Genomic DNA, 22,401 nt, shown 5'->3' with positions numbered 1-22,401 from the left:
CATATATACATCTATATGTATGTTGCTAGCATTAAATAAACCTAAATAAATTAATCACAATATTTTCTTTCTCAAACTAAATGAAATTTTATTTTTTGGTCAGCTAAAAATTATTTATATATTTCTCTATCTCTACAAGTTCAATGTGTAAAAACTGGAAATTCGTCCGAAATTGAAAGTTACGTGGATAAAAAAAAAAAAAGTGAAAATAAATAAAGTCAAGGCAAGACAAACTATATAACGAAATATTTACATAGAAATGTTCACTGGTCGAGCAAGTGGTCACGTTTATAATTTTTGATTATGATCTGCTATTGATTTTAGTATTTTTTTAATAAACACCGAAAGAAATGCTTTGGTGGAAAGTGTTATATTTATTTATGGTTTATTTTTGTTTGAACTGATGATAAAGTAAGGTTATGTTAGCAATTTGTATAAATATCTATCGCCATTTCGTATGGTTGTACTAGCTATACTTTATGGCAATAAATATACAGAGAAATTCCAATCTAACCGAATTTCTACATTAAAGTATTATTACTTGAACTAATTTGTGATAATTTAAATTCAAATTTTAATAAGAATTTTTACAGTCTACATTAATTCAGGCAAAAATAAATTCGAAGCAGTTTGTATAAATGAAAATTTGGCTAAAAAAGAATTTTGTCAATTTTTTTCCAACAAATTAATTTTAGAACTTGTTCATGCGTCTTCGAATTATTTCTTTCAGTGATAGTCTAAATGATCGAAAAAATGTATATTCATTTTACACAGGCCGAGAAAATTTTCTCCTATTTCAGAACTAAGAAACAGACTATATTTTTCCAAAGAATTTTGTATCCGAATTTAATCTCGAAATTGATTCAGCACATTAGGTTTTCGAGATATTCTAAACTAAAAGTACAAAAAAGACGTTTTTTTTGACCATATATAATGATATATCAAGAGATATTAATTTTTTTAAAAGGTTGTTAAATCTTAAACTACTATTTGTACTCTTTAAAATGCATTTTGAAACTTAAAAAAATCTTTATTTGGCTCATGAGTTATCGTCATTTGAATTTTTTGAAGCATTATCTGATGTAGAATTATGGAAACATTCACCAAATTAAAAAAATTCAAATGACGATAACTCACGAGTTAAGTAAAGATTTTTCAAAATGCATTTAAAAGCAGAAGAATTGTACTTTCAGATGCTGTAACGATCTTTTTGAAAAAATTATCCTCGAAAGACAATTCTAAGGTGAGATTCGGATTGAAAATTCTTCGAAAAAGTATAGTTTGATTCTTTTGTTCTAAAGAAGGCAATTATGTCAGCCTTTATTATTGTCAAAATATAAATAATCCGTTAAAATAAAAAGTATCTGCAGTATATTTATGGTCACAAACTAATGGCACTTTGATTGTCGCTCAATAGAAATGCACCTTTACTGTACAAATTTTAAATTTACACTAATACATAACACATAATCTTCGTCATCCGGCACTAGCGGTAAAATTAGTTAAAGTACTTCTTTTAGATCTCGTCATCCAAAATTGTTTTATCATATCCGATCCTTTTTCTGCAATCATCATCACTGGTGCATTAATATTGCCACTTGTTATTGTTGGCATTATCGATGCATCAATCACTCTCAAACCAGATACACCATAAACACGTAATTCTGGATCAACAACGGCCATTCGATCGTTGGGTGGTCCCATTTTAGTAGAACCACTCATATGATAAATTGTCATTGTATACTGTCGAATAACACAATTCCAATAGTCATCAGTGTACAATGGTAAATATTTACAATTTGGTATTGGTTTATTGTGAAATCTTGCACCAAATTGTTTCATTGTTGCCGTCTCACCAAAAGCAATAGCTGCCTTTACACCTTCACGTAAAACGTTAACATCATCTGGATGTGTTAAATAATTATGATACATTAGCGGATAGTCTAAGGGATTTTTTGATTTTAATTTAATAACACCTCTTGATTTTGGTCGTAGCATCATTGGAAATACTCCAAATACATCGCGATTATTTATTTCACCGAATACCTCATTGTAAAATTCATCAGTTAGACCGTGAGCATTTTTAACGTGTGTTCCACCATCAGAATTTGTTGACGATGATGTTAACATAAATTCAATGTCTGGCCAATCGTCACTTTGATTTGCGTATTTTGTCGATATAAATGCAACTGCCTCTAAACCAACGCTTGATGTTAATGGCCCGTCTTCGGTTATTGCATAACGAAGAGCCGAATTGACATTTACCAAACGGTTCATTACTATGCTAATTGGATAGTCTATTAAGAATGCCAATCCACCTACTGCAATGTGATCCTGTACATTTTGGCCCACACCAGGAGAGTCCTAGAAATTTTAGAAAATTTTTACATTTATGAGTCATTCTCTGCGAAATAAAAGCCATTACAAATTAATAGAATTCCTATCGCACTAAAAACCTGGGTTCATTTTTGCTGCGTATCATTCTGAGTTCCAGATCAAAATAATTCATTGGTAAACTTCAAGTGAATCAAAATGATCCTCGCCAAGATTATGATTATTAAGGCGCTTGTACACCTTACAATTTCTGAGTATATTCGAAATTTGCCAGAAATTTCACTAACTTTGATTGGTTTTGCTCATAGAAAATTTCGAAATTTTCCAATCTTTTGGAAATTCTTTATGAGCAAGGCCAATCAAAATTAGTATAACTTTTTGACAAATTCTGAGTATACTTAGAATTTGTGAGGTGTACAAGTGCCTTTAAATTGGTCTAAATAATAGGGCGCCATCTGGTGATTAAGAAACAAAGCAATTCAAATTTAATATCAGAATTTAATTTAACAGCATTGACAATTTATTTATAAATGAAAATTGAAACAATGAAAAATAAAGTGTATAATAATGACAGTCAATAAACATTATGTTATTATTAAAGATATTTATTCCGATGATTTAAGTTTAAAAATTAAGTGAACTGGTTTGTCAATTACTACACTATTACTACATTTTAAAGAATTAATATTTCGATTTAAACTAAAATGAAAAAATATTGAAATAATAATATTAAATAATAATTTAGTTTTAAAAATTATTAAACAATAATATTATATAATATAAAAATTTTTAAATTTATTATATTTGTCATAAAATTAATGATAATAGTTATCATTTTTTAGTAAATTAAGAATAAACAATAGAAGGATTCCACGGGTAAAACGAACAGTTGTCGGTGACAAGTTATCGATTTGGCTCAAATTTTTTAGGCGTATTCTACCTCTAAAAATACTCAACTAGCCAAAGTTTTAAGCTCCTATCTCATAAAGAACACTCACAATCGTTAATTTCGTGAAAAGTGAAATCTGTCAAAATGAAGATTGAAAAATCCATTTCTGCTCGAAAAAATGTTAATTTTGGTCAAAAAAAAAATTGGAAAGGTACTAGTCGATGGGAAATTTTCCAAAGAATCCAATGTCGTTGGAATTTTTGAGCTATCTTTAAACGCATGCGCAGTAGATTAAAAAAACTGTTTGTTTTTAAAAACTTCATAACTCAAAAACACCTATTTCGATTTGGCTCTAATTTTCAGGAAAGATAGCTGAAAAGCTATACTTTAAAATGGTTATACCTAAAATTTGCATATTTTGAGTTTTTAACCATTTTTATGCAAAATACTGAGGTAATTTAAATTTTTTCAAGGTTATCTATATTCAAACTTAATTTTTATTTATTCTAAACAAATTTTAACAGAAAAAACAAATACAAGTTATAATTAAGAGCATTACCAATATGAGAAAATTTTAAAAAAAATTATTTTTTACGTTTGTTTTTTCAACTAAACATTTTTTTCAGTTTGGGAAATTATCAATTTTTGATGAAAGATATTTTGTACTTTGTGCATAAAATAAATTTCAATGCGTAAAGTAATATTTCAGTGCGTAAAGTGAATCACTTTACACACCGTTTGAAAAAGAGCTTCTTTACACACACTCAAAATATGCAAATTTTAGGTATAACCATTTTAATGTATAGCTTTTCAGCTGTCTTTCCTGAAAATTAGAGCCAAATCGAAATAGGTGTTTTTGAGTTATGAAGTTTTTAAAAACAAACAGTTTTTTTAATCTACTGCGCATGCGTTTAGTGATAGCTCAAAAATTCCAACGACATTGGATTCTTTGGAAAATTTCCCATCGACTAGTACCTTTCCAATTTTTTTTTTGACCAAAATTAACATTTTTTCGAGCAGAAATGGATTTTTCAATCTTCATTTTGAAAGATGTCACTTTTCACGAAATTAACGATTGTGAGTGTTCTTTATGAGATAGGAGCTTGAAACTTTGGCTAGTTGAGTATTTTTAGAGGTAGAATACGCCTAAAAAATTTGAACCAAATCGATAACTTGTCACCGACAACTGTTCGTTTTACCCGTGGAATGCCTCAATAATAATTAATTAAAAAATTAAATGAAGGTAATTTATCATTATTACTACTTTTGTTATGTAACAATTAAATATAGTTAAGAATAAGAAGTTTTTAGATTTTGATTGTTCCTTAATTTCATTGATTTAAAAATAATTTTGTTTATTAAATTATTTTAAATTTCAAGAATTATTAAATTTATTTTTAATTAAATTAATTAATTACAAATGATTCATTCAATTCATTTCAATAAAATAAAATAAAATCATATTAAATCTTAATATAATTTAATTAGCGCGCTGACACAAGATTTTATTTTTTGCTGTCTTTTCCCTGATTTCCAAACAGAATTTTGTCTTTTTCTCTGATCTCGATGATACAATTTAAAGGGATGTTAAAAAAAGAATATTTTTTATGTAAAAAGTTAAATTAAAATTTTTAGTGTGTTGAGCTACTTTAAAAAAAATGTATGGCCTTTACAATGGTTTTTAAGGTTTTAAATAAACTTTTAAAAGAATTAATATTTCAATTCAAGCTCAAAATTAAGAAGATAACACAGAAAAAATGTAATATTTGTTTATTTGTAAATAATTTCAATTGTGACTCTGTAAAACTCAATTATTTTCAAAATTTTAATAAAATTAATAATGATTAAAAAAAGTGATTATTACGATTAAAGTAAAGAAAAATTTTAATTTTGAAATTAGTTTATGTTTTTTTCTTTTTTTAAAATATTTTTAACTATTTTATAAAATATTTATATTTTTCATCTTTTGAATTTCGCGCCATTATCTTTGGTTTTTAGACAGTAGCGCCGTTAATATTTTGTTTACGTTATTTGTAAACGATGTGAACGTTGTCAGGGTACGGTCACACTATCTCATGCATGCACTGTGCATGCATGCAGAAACATTTGGCCGGTCACACTTCAACAAAATCTAGTAAATGTTTAGTAACTTTCTAGTTACAACCGAAATTTTTGGCAAATTACTAGAAAGTTACTAAACATTCACTAGATTTCGTTGAAGTGTGACCGGCCAAATGTTTCTGCATGCATGCACAGTGCATGCATGAGATAGTGTGACCGTACCCTCACTCATGACAGTTCCTAACCTAAAAATCTGGTTTACTTAATTTAATAAATACAACAAACTCGGCTATAAATATTAAAGTTTTTCCAAGTGCAGTGTGTGTGTGTGTTTGCTTATTAGAAACAATCATTTTAATTCACTTTTTTTTTTTGAATAATTACTTGTTATTCGATAATAATTGTCAATTTTGTCTTTAAATCAAAATGATCCAGATCAGGATCATTTTGATTTAAACTCAGAATGATCCTGATCCGGTTCATTTTTGCTGCGTATCAAAATGATCCCTGTAGCCGGATCATTTTGATCCCAGGTTTTTACTGTGATAAAATATTATGTGCCTTGTATGCGGAATTATTTCTAACGATTCTGGGGGTATTAAAATTAGCAAATGTTCTTTAATTATACCTTAATAACATTAATGCCCATTTTTTGAAGATGATCACGTGGTCCAATTCCCGATAACATTAATAGTTGTGGTGAATTAATGGCCCCAGCCGATAGGATGACCTCTTTTTTGGCATAAACTATTTGCCTTCGACCGTCTCTGATGAATTCAACACCATAAGCTCGTTTAGTTATTGGATCGATGAGGACTTTAGTCACGTGAGTCCATAAGGCAAGATGAAAATTAGCCCTTAGTCGAATGGGTCGAAGGAATGCTTTCGCTGAGCTACAACGTGTTGCACGCCTCATGGTGAATTGATAGAAGGCAAATCCGGTCTGTTGCTCTCCATTCACATCGACAATATTGTAACCCATTTCTTCGCCTGCCTGCAGAAACGCAGCGCCTAACGGTGTATTATACGGAGCATCTTGTACTGTGAGGTAACCTCCTGTAGAAAATCAAAAAAAAAAAAAAACAGGAAAAAACATCAGACTGTGAAAGTTGAGATTTCTGCGAGTGAAATAACCTAAAATCACTTTTATATAAGATTTACATAGGGCAGAATTTCTTAAATGTTCGAGTAGAATTTGCCTGGACCGAATTTTAATTTTTCTGAATTTTAATATTTCTGAATTTTTAATTGATAGAATTTTTAAGACACCGAATTTTAATTTGTCCGAAATTACAAATGACCGAACAAACAATCGGCAAAAAAATTTCGGCGCAATTTTTAAAATTGATTACAATTTTCCTATGATTACTATAATTGGTCAATTTTTTAAATTGCGCCGAAATCATTCTATCGATTGTTTGTTCGGCCATTTGTAATTTCGGACAAAAATTAAAATTCGGCGTCTTAAAAATTCTATCAATTAAAAATTCAGAAATATTAAAATTCAGTTGAATTGTAATTTCAGTCATTTAAAAATTCGAATCACATAATTGTTGATGTTGTAAAATTTTGCAGAAAATGAAGTAATTAAACTTTATTCTTTTGCTTTTTGATTATTATTAGGGTTTTATATTAAAATTTTGTTATAAAGAAAAGGAAAAGAGGTGACACACTCTGAATCTGAATCAGTGGATGAGTTTTCTTTAATTCATCAGTGAAATTTCACTGGGAATCAGTAAAAAAAACTACTGTTTGTCAGTGAAATTCCACTGATGAATTAAAGAAAACTCCTCCACTGATTTGAAATCAGTGAAAATTTCACTGATTCAGATTTAGAGTGCAGAGAGGTACACTAAGAAAAATGTTTAGTTAGAATAACCAAAATCCTCTTAAGCTATAAGCTGAGAGCGAATCAAATTATTTGATTGTCGCAACCAAATTTTGGTTAGTACAACAAACGATCATTTGGTTTTTTAGACAAAACTATTTTGTTGTGTTAACGAAATTATTTTGTTGTCGTAACCAAATTTTGGTTGGAATTTAAAAATGTTGAACCAAATAATTTTGTTGGCCTAATCAAATGTTTGGTTGATATAACTCTACGACTTTGTTTCAGCCAACCAAAATTATTTGGTTACAAGAACCAAAATTGCCTAACTAAACAATTTTGTTGCAAACACTAATTTTTTTTCTCAGTGTAGGCAGATTAAAAATAATTGAGTCTATTTGGAACAATGAAGCAACACTCACTAGTGGGGAAAAAAATTAGAACAATTATTAAATGGAATGAAGAAGATAGACTGTTTTCTCGACTTCAAAATTTAGATAAACGCTGATAAATTAAGAACACCTCATTTTGTAGTAAGTTTACAAAAAAAGAATATTGCAAGCAAAACTTTTTAAGACACTACTATAAATATACTTATATATATATATCAAGAAATAGAAACCGGTCTCACGGTATGCGATTTTTTGAGTTAAGAATTTGACCCAATGCGGTGAATGTGAAGTTTCTCGTAGACCGATATGTTGCTTAACGATTCAATGATTACCAATTGATTATATTGCAACGATCAAAATGCGTTTATGGTAGATTAGGTATACTCGAATATAGTATTTCGAAAAAAAAAAATGAAAAAGAAGCTGTATTTTAACTCGTACTGTGTCAATATAATTAGGAGCATCAGTTTATGATTGCATATTGATTCATCATTCAATGTAATTCGCACTAATGAACGTGCCAATGATGTAAGTTCCTTTTACGTATACATATATGCATCCTACTTTCTATCAGCAATTGATCCCTCTTTGTGTCTCTCCGACTTTTTTTTTTACACCTAAAGACATCAGGTCGAATATAAGACCGAAAATGTTTCGTTACGCAATGTGAATGCAAATGCAGGGAAATCGAAAACCTTTGACTGGCAGATTTTTAAGTAAAACTTGTTTGACTGTTCAACGGAGATAATGATTTTAAGACGGATGATTAAATTTTAAAATTAATTTGTTATAATTTTCAATTGACAAAATTTTACTGACTAGCATTTACTAATAGCCGAATTTTTATATTATTATTTAATAGAAATTTCATTTACTTGAATTCCTCGAATTCTAATCGATTTGTTCAAATAAATATCTGGTAAAAAAATTTTGTAAAATTTTGAAATTAACAAATTTTACAGAAAGAATACTGAACAAAATTCCTTTGTAGCCGAATTTTTAATTGTTCGAATTTACATTTTACAGAATTCTTAAAACGCCGAATTTTTATTTTATAGAAACATTTGGTTGTCCCAACCGAACTTTAAATAAGACAACAAAAATCCTTTTTTTTCTAATTTTTGATTGTTTCAATCAAAGTTTTATTGAGACAAACAAAATTTTATTGAGACAATAGAAAAATTTTGGTTCCTTAAATACCAACCAAATGTTTTATTGTCAAAACCAAACCCTTTTTTCAGTGTATAATGTTCTTTCAAGTTCTGAACAAGTGAACAAAAAAATTTTGTTTACTATTTCTCGAAATTCAAAATTTATTATAAAATATTGTTTTCCGTATCAAAAAAAAAAAAAATGTTAATGTGCTTTTTTATTTTTCAATACAGTAGTAAATTTTAAAAATGATTTCGTTCATTTGAACGTTCAGTCACATTTTTGTATTCCAATAAATCAAAATAAATTATGTTCTAATCGAAAGACTGAAATAGTATTGCAATAATATTGTATTTTGTCAATTTGTGAGAAATATTTCTTCAATATAAATACAAAGTGGAACACTTTTCTTTTCACTTTCTATATTCTTTGAATTTGAATGTCATTTGGAGAATTGTGTACGTGACAAATGAAAACTAACATTCCCCTGTGAATATAATTTAGTTCAATATAGACATGGAATCTATATAGGAACTTGAAGAGAATATTAATTTGTTAGAAAAAATTTCAATTTCATTGGATATAGATATTTGGAAATGAATATTGCTACACCTCTGACAAGAATTAGTTTAACAAATACATTTGCTTTTTTTGGGATATATATTAGATAATATTATTTTTTGTACTTTCTTTTTAATCCATATAAAAAAATAGAATAAGAATTTTTCAAGTTTACTAAAACTAAAAATATTAAATATTAAATATTAATTAAAAAAATTTAGTCATCTATATATTTGGAGTGATTTTTAGATGATATTTTGGTTTAATTTTTAAAAATCAATTTATTATTAAAAATTATTGTCAATTTTTATAGTAGAAATTTTATGTCGACTCAATAAAAAAAAAAAATGAGAGTTTTAAACAGAATTTGTATAGAAACTAATGTGCCTGGTAGTTTTGAATGTTCAATAGAACGAAATCAATTTTTTGTTTTATAAATTTTTTCTAAAAATTATTACTGTATGACAAATAATAAAGTACGATTAATTTAATAAATTATTTACTTATTTTTTGATTTAGAAGGCAATATTTTTGTAATAAAATTTAAAATTAAAAAAGTAGTAAATAAATTCTCTTTATAAGTGAATTAAAATATAAATATTTACCAGTGCCATGATATCGTTTATTTCGTGCCAAATAAGGATTTCTTTGGTCCTCTGATTTTTTGAAATAATAGAGTGCATCTTCATATCCCCAACCAGGATTTCCAAAACTTTCCCATTGATCGAAATCTCGACGATTCCCTCGTATATACAACATTGTGTTCAATACACTTGAACCACCAATTACCTGATACAGATCAAACATAAAATTATTATATGCTTATATAATTACACACTTTTTTTCCAGTCTAGTATAGATATACTGTATAAATGTATAATCTATAATTCTTGAACTTGAAATTCTAAAATTTGTTTCACATTTAATGAATTAATATAAAAATAAATTTACTTCATTTAAATACTTGATTAAAAAAAAAAAAAATTAGAAAATAAAAATTTTCATTCAATATGTACAATTCTAATTATATTTAATAATATTATAATAATGATAAAATATTAATAATAATAATATTAAAAAAATAATCTTTGTACTAAAAATACACTAAAAAAAAAATTTATTTTCTTCAAATAATCGGTTACTTGACTATTATCAAATAAATATTTATTTGAACCAAATAATTTTTATTTGATACAAATAAATATTTATTTAATAATAGTCAAGTAACGGATTATTTCAATAACATAATTTTTTTCCGTGTAATAATAATAATAATAATAATAATAATAATAATAATAATAACAAAGTTTTGTATTAAAAATAATAATAATTTAAATTTAAATTATCGTCGAACTAATTTAGAGAAAAATGAAATAATTTCAATTAGGTCAAGGTTTTTTTTATCCTTTTACTCTCAGTAATGGAAACCGGTTAATTTACTCTCAGGTGTTTTTCCCGAATTACTTTTTTCTGCAATTAGACTCGTTCTTGAAAGATATTATATAATATCTTCATATATATATATAAATAAAGGAATTATAAACGATATATAACAATTAGAATTTCAGTTTTAAATATTTAAAAATTATTTTGCAATTTTTTTTTAGTGTTCAAAACTTTTAACAAGATAATATAAAAAATGCAATTAGCATTGGTGTTTTAAAAGCTTTAAAAATATATTTTACAATTATCTTTTTTTTTTTTTTTTAGTCTGTTCAAACGATAAAAAATCTAAAAATCGTCGAGTTAAACTTAATAATTTAAACGTTCGATATTCTAAACAGTTTTACTCTTAATAGAAGTTATTTTATATATCTTTAAATTGGCCTTTTAACATCGCTATATAACAGACTATATAATAAAAGTATTAAAAACATAATGTGTATCCTACGACAACTTTCCTTCAGTAAACTATCATTTTAATACATATGGGTCATTCCATGGAAAATTTTGATTCAAAAAATTTTTTTTTGTCTGATACAATTTTTTTTTTCGAAAACTATATGAAAAATAAAAAAATACGTATTTTTTTTATTTTTCATATAGTTTTCGAAAAAAAAATTTTTTAATGAAAATTTCCCGTGGAATGTCTAATATATATATATATATATAATTATTGTATATTATGAAAAGAAAAATAAAAAAAAACATGTTTTTGACAAGGTTAGGTTAAATTAGGTTAGTTACACTTGACGTGGAATGCACCATCGCTATCTCTAAACTCTAGGACATAGATTAAAACGAACATAACCTCAAAAATCAAGGTCCTTGGTCTCCAGGATTTAAGGTCATAAATCAAACATAACCTCAAAATTCTGGGGCATGGGTTTCTAGCATTCAAGGTCTTAATTCAAACATAATCTCAAAATTCAAGGTCATAGGTCAAACATAACCTCAAAAATTCGTTAAGGGACTACAATTTTTTTCAAATTTGGAATTATTTTTTAATATATTTTATAGACGCTTTGAAAACTATTTTTTTTTTTTTTTTTTTTGACTTTTTTCTTTCAGAACAGACAAAAATCTCTACAATCGTAAACTTTTTTCAATTGTTAAAAATATTTTGTTAAAAAATTATTTAATAGATAAATTTTGTATTATTTTTAATTTTTTAACAACATATTTTTAACAATTGAAAAAATTTTACGATTATAGAAAATTTTTCACTTAGTAAAATATAATTATTGTTTATGAAAATTGGATTTAAATTGTAATTTTTGTCTATTCTGACAGAAAAAAGTCAAAAAAAAATTCTTATTTAACAAAATATTTTAACTCTCAAGATAATTTTTTTCAAAAAAGTGTAGATTTTCTAAAAAAATTTTGAAATTTATTTATTTTTTTTTGTTTGTGTGAAAAATGGTTTTTCAGTTTTGAGATTATGTTAGGGCTTCCATTCTCCTTATTTTGTCAATAAATTTTTTTTTTTAAATTATCTCCATGAGAAAGCAAAACCTTTATGAATTGAATACAATAGTATATTATGTGGCAAGCACGTAAAGTAGTACTTTTTAGGTGAGGATGTAATTTTCAGTACGAGCTGTCGTTAGTGCGACGTAGGTGAGACGAAGGCGAGCTGTAGGTGAGATGAAGACGAGCCGAAGGCGAGTCGAGTCGAGCCGAAAGCGAGCCGAGTCGAACCGAAGTCGCACAGACAGCGAGTATTGAAATCATCCGAACCTAAAAATTACTACGTGCGAGCCACATACGCTATTTTTTTCGCCATTGTTATGAAAAAGTGAAACAATTTTAAAGAAAAAAAATAATAAAAATTGATAAATAAAATAAAAGCAAAAAAAAAAATTATGCAAAAATTAACAACTGCCTAAAAAAGACTTTATAGGGCAGTTTACTGCCTAAAAAAGACTTTATACGGCAGTTTGCTGCCTAAAAAAGTCTTTTTTAGGCAGTTGGCCCAAACTGCCTTAAAAAGTGCTACTTTATCTGCCCAAAACAGGCACAAAAAAGACACTTTTTCATGTCAATGGCGAAAAAAAAATTTATATTTTAACTTAGCTGCAGTTTAAACATTTTTTTTTCATAAAGTTCAACATGTGTAGTTTCAGTACAAAAATAGAAAAATGTCAACAACAAAAGAATATTATTCTATTTTTGTTTTTTATGCTGAAAGTGTATATTGTGAATTTTATTTTAAAAAAAATTAAAAAGTTAAAAAAAATGTCAATTTTTGAGAGAGAAAGCGAAAAATATTTTTGATTTTCCCAAAGAAGGGGTTAAATTTTGAATTTTTTTTTTTAAAAAAGCTCCATTCGAAAGAGCTGTGAAAAAAATATATGAGTCAAAATTTTTTTTGTTAATTTATTATATAACAGTTACGATTTTTCAAAGAATCCGTTCACAATTTTGCTGTTGGATCACTTGAGAAATTTTTCCCCATTTTATACCTATATATAAAAATTTCTTAAGGTCACGTATATAATTTTATTCCCAGAAATTACTTTTTGCTTTCTCTTTGAATCGATATATAAAGTTTCACTTTCGGTAAATTAACGATTATCGTTATTTAAAAATGTATTAAATAAAAAGAATAGTCTATTGTTATTGTTAAGTAATTTTTTTTCTTCCTCAATAAAGTATAAGTGTAATATTTAGCTGATGACTTAATGTCTTTATGTAGTTCTTTTTTTTTTACTGTTAATTAATTTTTTAATTGTCTGCATTTTTTTGAATTGTTTTGATAAAAATGTATATATGTGAAAAAATTTTAGAAATTGTATAATTAAATTAAATTAGAAATAAGTATAATTTTGTGACTTCTTACCACACATATGTTATAAAATTATTGTTTACGTATATACTCCGTATGACCTCAGTTTTAAGCGTGGTAAAATTTTATTCATGAAGACAATAATTTATCATTATATATTTCGCATATACATCATCTATGTGACACCTGACTGTATATTCATTCTCATAAAATGAAGACCCTTTGGCCTATTACCGAGCGTGGTAAATGAACTTTAATATCGGTGAACTTTTGTGTGGAAAACTTTTTTTGCGATCGTTATAAATGTATAAAAATTTTTTTTTTTTTTTCGTTTTTTGCATCTAATGATTAAATTACTTGATAAAATAATTTATTTATTTATTTAATAAAGTATAAGCGCTAAAATAATAATGTGGAGAAAATTGTCAAACTATCCAAGCGTCATATAAGGTAAAAATAAAAATAAAACACTTCAAATTTTTTTTTTTTTATTGCTATAGCGGGGCGCATGATAATCCCATAAAAATCATTAGTTAAAATTTTCATTTTAAAGAATTTTTTTTATATAGAATTATTTTTTAGCCGAATTGTTATTTTTTGAATTAACATTTGACAGAATTTCATTTTAAACAAATTTTTACTAAACATAATTTTTAGGCACTGAATTTTATATTTGTCCGAAATTGCAAATGGCCGAACAAATAATAATCAACAGAAAGATTTCGGCGCGATATTTAAAATTCATCAATAAAAAGTAGTAAAAAAAAAAAGATTGTGATTGGTGGATTTTAAAAATTTGCTCCAAAATCTTTCTGTTGATTATTTATTCGGCCATTTGCAATTTCGGACAAATAAAAATTTGGCGTTTTTTAAGAATTCTACCAAATAAAAATTTATAAATATACAATTTTTTATAAATATAATTCAAGTTTCTAATAAATTTTTTATAATAAATTAAAAGAACTCTTCATTTAATTACTTGATTTTACAAAAAAAAAAATAAAATACCGAGGAGAAATTCTCGATGCAAAAAGTATATCGTGCCTTGTGTGCATATAATATGAAATAACAGATTTTATAATTAATTTCAATTTACTCTGGTTTGTGAAATTTGTTTTTAATCAAAACGAAAGCAAACGTGAATGTCTGCTTTATACTTTAGATTATAACAATAGTTTTCATTTCAATTGTTTTATTTTAGAAACAATATTCATTTGTTAATTTTAAAAAATATTATTTTCTTTTTTTCTTTTTTTTAGATCATCTTTATAAATTATAAAATAATTATAATTATAAATAATATAATAATAATAATAATAATAATAATAATAATAAAAATTTAATTTTTTTGAATGAGTGAAAAAAAAACTTTAAATTAACTGGTTCCCACGATATAGTTTTTAGGAATTAACGTCATCAAGAGTAAATTTGGTACATGTAATTTTTTTTTCTACTCAATTTTTATGATAAAATTTTGTTTCGCAGCAATTTTTTTTTTTTTTTAATTTTCTCAACAATATTTAGTTAAAAAGATTTTATATGAAATAATATAAAATTGGCAAAATCATCTCGATTTTGAGGGTAGTGGAAATTTTTGTTTGTTTTTAATAATTGATTATAGTTAGACTTAATTGATTCAAGGAAAAAGTCAGTGACTGACTTAAATGAAAAAATTTACTAATTCACATTTAGATATTACATGTTATACACGCCTTTTAAACTGTATAATAGTTTTTCTATTCTTATTATTGCCTTCTCATGCTTTTGATAATGAAAAGTTTTTCAATTGATATATATATGAGAGATTCTTTTTCAATCGCCCCAGTCCAAAAAGTCAATGCTCTAGAATTGGCTTCATACTTTGGTAAATTGTTGATGATAGTAATAAATCCCTAAAATAAAAACTCATTAAAAAAAAATTTTGTAGAAAGTAGAGGGGTATACCTGGAAATCATCTTCGAGGTTTTAGGTAGGCACCGCCTACTTTAATATTATGTTTCTCATAAAATTATTCTTGTCCCACTTTCATATTTACATAGCTCATGGGAAAAAACCTCAGCTTTCCAATGAAAATAAAAAAAAAAAAAAAATACCCGAAGGGGTGAAAATCGAAAAATAAGGGTTGATTTTGAAAAAAAGGGGGTGAAATTTTTTTTTCTTAAATTTCGTATACATTTTTGAAAATTACGTGAAAAATGCATTAAAATTCATTATAGATAAATTAAAATCCATTAACTTTTGTCATAGTTATACGGATTTGAAAATGACAATGTTACCTTTAATGTCAAAACTTCAACCCCTTCTACTTTCTACAAATATTTTTTTAATGAGTTTATATTTTAGGGATTTATTACTATCATATAGGACAACAATTTACCAAAGTATAAAGCCAATAACAGAACATTGACTTTTTGGACAAATTATGTAATTTTTAACTTTATGAAATGAAGGTCTAATGTAATGGTATATAATCTATAATCATCTACGTGTTTAATAATAAATTAGTTATAAATCAGTTAATGACAATGGGAATTGAGAGTTTAATTTTTCTAGTTAAAAATCAACTAAAATAAGAGTTAATAATATTAAATTATTAATTATTATTTTGCAAAATTTTCATCAAAAACGATTTTCTATATTACAGAATTTTTTAATATAACCAAAAATTCACTTCATAGAATTTTTATTTGTTCGATGTTTTATTTGCTCGAATTTTCATTTATAACATAATACGCATTTTTAAAGAATTTTTATTGGCAAGAATTTCATTGCATAGAATTTTCATTTTATTTTTTTAGATGAATTTTCATTTGTTCCAATTATTATTTGATATAATTTTCATATAACCGATTTTTCCCACTACAGAATTATTATACTTAATCGAAAAAGCATTTAACAGAATTTCTAATTGATAGAATTTTCATTTGTCCGAAATTGCAAATAGCCGAAACAATAATTGATTTCGGCGCGATTTTTAAAATCGCAATCAATCAAAAATTATCCATACAATTGTGATTGATTGATTTAAAAAATCGCGCCGAAATCTTTCTGTTAATTGTTTGTTCAGCTATTTGCAATTTCGGACAAATAAAAATTCTATCAATTAGAAATTCTGTTAAATGTTTTTTCAGTTAAATAAAAATTCGAACAAATAAAAATTCTTTGAAGTGAATTCTGCAAAATACTAATTCGAAGAAATAAAAATTCGGCTGAAAAATAATAATGACAAATATGAAATTCCATAAAATGAAAATTTTAACTGATGATTTTTAGAATATAATCATGCGTCCCTAAAATTTTTGATCGTTTAATCTATTGATAGTAATAATTGTAGTAATATATATTTGAATGATGTTACTTACTTTTCCTCTTGTCCAACAACATCTCTTATCAACCATTGCCTGACAAGCGGAAGCTTGTGGTTGCGTTCGATATTTCCAATCCAATTTGCTTTTATGCAAATAGAGTGATAATATTGGAACATCAGTAATTTCCGTTTCGTGACCACCTGCCTCTAATAGAAGTACACTCCAATTTGGATTTTCAGTTAGTCGATTGGCAACAATATTACCCGCTGACCCTCCACCAACAACAATAAAATCATATTCTTTTCGTAAATTTCTCGTTACTTTTGGATGTCTCTCAGGATCGACCATATCATAATTATAATAGGTGATAATGGCAATTAAAATTGAAATAAATATTGGTTTTGCCACTCCAAATATTAAGGCTGCCGCTTTTAATGCACCAAATGATCCAGCTAAAATAGCCATAATTTCGTCACATTTGATTTATTATACACAAGTATTTTCTTTTTTTTTTTCTTCTTCTTTCTTTTTTTGTCTTTCATTTAAAAGGCCACCAAGAATAATTTTCTTCTTTGTGTCTCATCTGTGAAAATAATCAACTTATAATAATTATTATAGTAGAAAATAAAATGTATACAAAAAAAAGATGATTTTTTTAATTTTATAATGAAATGAAGTTCTTGTGAAATAGTTTAAGCATCAGGTCTAACAATTCAAAATTTTATCGTGTTAGGAATTATAATTTTTTCAAATTCTTTTAAACAACTCTAATTTTTAAAAATGTTAAATTATAACAATACTAAATTTTAAAAATTCTAACTTTTAGGGTTTTTGAAATTTTTATTATTTTAAATTTCAAACTTTAAACGATTCTTATTTTTGGAAATTCAAAATTTTAATTATTTAAATTTGTGAAAATTCTAAATTTTAACAATGATAAATTTTTAAAATTACAAATTTTTGAAATTCTAAATTTAAATTGTTGAAACTTTTGTGAAATTCTTAATTTTTAGGGTTTTAAAAATTCTATTTTTAAGAAATTCTAAATTTTAAGAATCATTAATTATGAAAATTCTTATTTTTAACAATTAACACTTTTAGATACTGGAATTTTTACTAATTCTAACTTTTAGATTTTTAAGAATTCTAATTTTTTAAAATTCAAACTTTTAACAATTATAAATTTTTTAGAATCGTAAATTTTGAAATTTTTTACTTTTAACAATTAAAACTTTTGGATATTTCAAATTCTAACAATTCTAACTTTTAAGGTTTTTATCTAGGAATTCTAATATTTTAGAAAATTCAAATTTTTAACAATTTATACTTTTAAAAAATTCTAACTTGTAGGGTTTTTGGAAATTTAATTGATTAAATTTCAAACTTTAAACAATTGTAACTTTTTGGAACAATTAACAATTCTAAATTATAGAAATTCCAACTTTTAGAGTTGTAAGAATTTTAATTTTTGAAATTCTAAATTTCAACAATTCTAACTTTTGGAAATATTAACTTTTAACAATTCCAAATTTTTTGAAAATTCGAACTTATAGGGTTTTAGGAATTATAATGATTGGAAATTTAAATTTTCAATAATTCAAACTTAGTTATGAAAAATTGCTATCATATTATCTCGGTTGTGTAAATTAAAAATTAATAATTAATAAAAGTTAAAATTAAAAAAATTCTAAATCGTGTAATTTGAAAATTTAAATGAAACTAAATAAAGAAGAAACTCTTAGTGAACAATACTCTTAAAAATATATAAATGGAATACACATGGAATATACTTACAATGGAGATAGTTATGTTAATTGTCAGGCAAATGTCTCTGCATTTTTTTTTTTTTGTGTTTTTATATACACATTTATATGTCTATTTAAATATGTTTTGTTTTAAAAGCCCTCCATAATATAATGTCATTCGTGACTTTTGCTGTAACCTGAAAACCACACAGAGAAATTTTTTTTTTTTTTTTTTTTTTGATGGTGAAACAAGATCTATGCGATGATGCAAAATACTTGATGTAATAATTTGCTTCAATGATCTTGTTTTCAATGTAACGTAATCATTATTACCATATAGTAATTGCTTTTTAGGAATTTTATTTTTTATTTGTCACGTGCATTTGAATATAACAAAAATTTGATATATTTTATTTAAAAATAAAAGTAAATACAAAAAATAAACAAATTAAAAAAAAAAATCGAAAATTTCATTTAATGTTACATTATCTAGTTTATTTTTCTTAATGTAAATTATAATATTTATATATATAGGTATATAAAAAGAAAAATAACGAACATTACTTTATGAAAAATATATTATATAATTTTTCACATTGAATTTTATTTTAAAACTTGAAAATTTTAAATACCTATATAAATTAAGTTACATATTTTGAGAAAAATTGAATGATTTGGAAATCGATTTTCCAATTTCTTCAACTAATATTAAGTATATAAATACAAACACTATGAAATATATATGGTGTTTCATAACAGTGTAGTGGAATTTATTTACACAATTAAAAGATTTTAATAGTGGCCTACATATGTATATATATATATACTAATTAATTATTATTATGTTAGAAAAGTCACAATATATATATATAAATTAACATCGTTAAAAATACCGAACTATGAATCATAGGAAATAAGAGTGAGTGGGATTTTTTTGGAATTTACTTTTTTTTGAATTATATAATAACTATTATAATTTTCCATTTATATATTATTATTTATTCTGTATAAAATTTTTTTTTTCGACAATAATAATTATCATTAATTAATAATTTGATGATGATAATAATATAATTATATGATTTGAATTTTAAAAAAAATTGATTATCGATATACCTAATGAAGAAAATAAAAATAATCTCTTTTATATTTTGAGACAAGAATGAAATTAATATTTTATGTAATAATAATTTGTCTTTTCGAATCGTTTCACTAAAGTATTAAAAAAAATTTCAATAAATTGCAGACACACACATATATTTTAGTAGAGAACATATATATATATATGAGATTTCTAAATAACACTTCTTTTATTAAAGGAGGGAAAGTACACATGTGCAAGAGGAATTATTAACGTTATTAGAAGGTGCAATTTAATTTTGAGTTGCTTGCAGAATGAAAAAAAATTTTAAACATTAGAATTTCTGTCAATTCTAACTTTTAGGTTATTAAAAATTTTAATTTTTGGAAGTTCAAATATTTAACAATTTGAACTTCTAACTTTTCGGTGTTATGGAAATTCTAAGTTTTAAAATTAAAACTTTAAACAATTCGAACTTTTGGAAATTCTAACTTTAGGGTTTAGGAGTTCTAATTTTTGGAAATTTAAACTTTTAATAATTCAAAGTTTTAGAAATTTTAAATTATAACAATATTAATTTTTTGAAATTCTGACTTTTAACAATTTAAAATTTTTAGAAATTCTAACTATTAGGGTTTTTGGAATTTTAATTTTTTAAATTTCAAACTCTAAAACAATTTGTAACTTTTGGGAATTCTAAGTTTTAACAATCCTAAATTATGGAAATTCCAACTTTTAGAGTTTTAGGAATTATAATTTTTGAATTTCAAACTTTAAAAAAATTTAACTTTTGGAAATTCTAAGTTTTGGCGTTGATGAGTTTTTATTTTTGGAAATTCAAACTTTTAAGAATTCTAAATTTTTGAAATCATAAATTTCAAAAATTCTATGAATTTTAAAAACTCGAAACTTTTGGAAATTTAAAATTTTAACTATTTTGACTATTGAAAATACTACCTTGGTTTGGAAATTCTAATTTTTATAAATTCAAATTTTTAACAATTCGAACTTTGGAAATTTTAAATTTCAACAATCCTAAATTTTGAAAATTTAAACTTTAAAAAAATCCCAAATTTTGGAAATTTTGATTTTTATCAATTCGAACTTTTGAAAATTTTTAATTACAACAAATCCTAATATTTGAAAATTCAAGCTTTTAACAATCCTAAATTTTGGAAATTTTGATTTTTAACAATTTGAACTTTTGGAAATTTTAAATTACAACAATCCTAAATTTTGAAAATTCAAACTTTTTTAAAATTTATTTCATTTATTTTTAATTTATTTAAAATAAATAACTTTAAATAGACTTAAACAATAATTATTTAATTAAAAAATTTTTTTGTATTTAACACAATATTCAAATATATATATAACCGATTGAATTCAAATGAAAATTTTTTTTCAGCCTAGTCATCTTATTTCTGTCACAAATCATTCAGTTGTTACTCTATTTTTTCTTTCTAGACGTGATGTAATAATCATTTATTGTGCAGTTAAGGAAGAGGAAATGTCATTTTGTGTATACCTAATGTGAAAGCATTTCACAAATTATGGTTAAAAGTGTATTCTTTGTCGTGTGATGTGAGTGTAAAGCATACCAAATGACGGATTTAAATAAATGAAAATAATCTTGGTATTTTCTAAAAAAAAAAATTTTTTTTTTTTTTCAACACATTTTTAATAAGAAAATTTCATTTCATATCATATATAAAGATAGAATCAGACATTACTTAATTTTCTCTTTCGTAATTGCACACACATGTGAGCAATAGTTATAATCGCACTCAAGACTTATTACCTTCTTTTAAAAAAATTTTATAATGATCTATAAAAACAAAAAAAGGAAACACAATTATTGAAAAACGTATATCAAATTTATATGCGAGAAAAATAAATCGGAATAATTATTTCAATTTTTTGGAAATTAAAAATTTTTTTTAATTTTCACAATTTTGTTTTGTATTTAACAAATTTTCGAGGGAAAAATGAAAAATTGATATATAAAAAATTAACATTTTTTTTGTATTTGTATTATATGCATATTGATATTTTTTTGTTTTGAATAAATTGAAAATTGTTGAATTAAAATATAATAATTTATCATTTTCACTGATAGATTTATAATAAAAAATTTATTTTTGCATTTAAAAAAAAATTTTTTTTTGACACTGATTTAGAAAAAAAGATCTAAATTTAATTGTTTGAAATATATAATATGTTCTCTGCTAGAAAAATAAGTAAACAATGCTGATGGAAGATACTTTTAGAAATTTATACAAATTTTAAAAGATATATTTGTTTTTCGTTGAAATATAATCGAGTATAAATATTTTTGAAAATAATTTCTTCAATGAATTTTATATAGAAATTTCTATAAATATATGTATAAAAAATTTTCAAGGATTCAAAATTTGTTCCCAAAAAAAAAAAAAATAAAATAAAATAAAAAAAAAGTGCAATAATATGAAAAAATTGATGGACTTACCAGTTTAAGGTTCCAAATTTGAAAATTAAGTCACGTGACAAACACTATAAAACGATTATGTAGCTCCTGGAACTGGAGAAAGCGAAAGACTGAGACTGAGAACATTAAGTTGAACGTATAAGCCGTATATCACTACCACCTCTCTCCAAAACTGAGAAAAAAAAAAAACCCATGTCATATATAATTGCATATATTCACAATATAGATCGTAAAGGGTTGCTTTAATCATCACCTAGTTTAAATTTGCATATTATACACATATTTGCAATACTATAAAACATTTAAAATTGAAATTTTTATTTCATCTTCTGTTCTCAACTTGAAGATTTCAATA

The 22,401-nt window shown here is 24.6% G+C and overlaps 2 protein-coding genes across 3 annotated transcripts in view; one reads left to right on the top strand and one right to left on the bottom strand.

The window, feature by feature from the left end:
• Positions 1 to 22,401, top strand: part of LOC127280978 (flotillin-2) — a 297,326-nt gene that overhangs the window by 143,760 nt on the left and 131,165 nt on the right. The gene's annotated exons all lie outside the window — the stretch shown is intronic.
• Positions 189 to 22,220, bottom strand: LOC127280971 (glucose dehydrogenase [FAD, quinone]). The gene is made up of 6 exons (XM_051304427.1): positions 22,068 to 22,220; positions 18,548 to 18,695; positions 16,808 to 17,336; positions 9,823 to 10,006; positions 5,913 to 6,340; positions 189 to 2,364 (listed from the first exon to the last, which is right to left on the bottom strand). The coding sequence occupies exons 3-6, from the start codon at positions 17,216 to 17,218 to the stop codon at positions 1,477 to 1,479; spliced, it is 1,911 nt and encodes a 636-aa protein (XP_051160384.1). The 5' UTR covers positions 17,219 to 17,336; positions 18,548 to 18,695; positions 22,068 to 22,220; the 3' UTR covers positions 189 to 1,476.

The sequence above is a fragment of the Leptopilina boulardi genome, unplaced genomic scaffold (assembly GCF_019393585.1).
Source record: "Leptopilina boulardi isolate dan_hultmark-lab unplaced genomic scaffold, ZJU_Lbou_2.1 LbouV2_259, whole genome shotgun sequence".
Taxonomy (NCBI): domain Eukaryota; kingdom Metazoa; phylum Arthropoda; class Insecta; order Hymenoptera; family Figitidae; genus Leptopilina; species Leptopilina boulardi.
The sequence above is the reverse complement of the archived record's forward strand: the minus strand, read 5'-3'. Positions and strand labels throughout refer to the sequence as shown.

Coding starts and splice junctions, on each gene's coding strand:
- LOC127280971 (XM_051304427.1), bottom strand. CDS start 17,218: ATGGCTATTTTAGCTGGATCATTTGGTGCATTAAAAGCGGCAGCCTTA. Junction 10,007..16,807: donor GTTGTTGGACAAGAGGAAAA/GTAAGTAACATC, acceptor GATCTGTATCAG/GTAATTGGTGGTTCAAGTGT. Junction 6,341..9,822: donor TAAACGATATCATGGCACTG/GTAAATATTTAT, acceptor GATTTTCTACAG/GAGGTTACCTCACAGTACAA.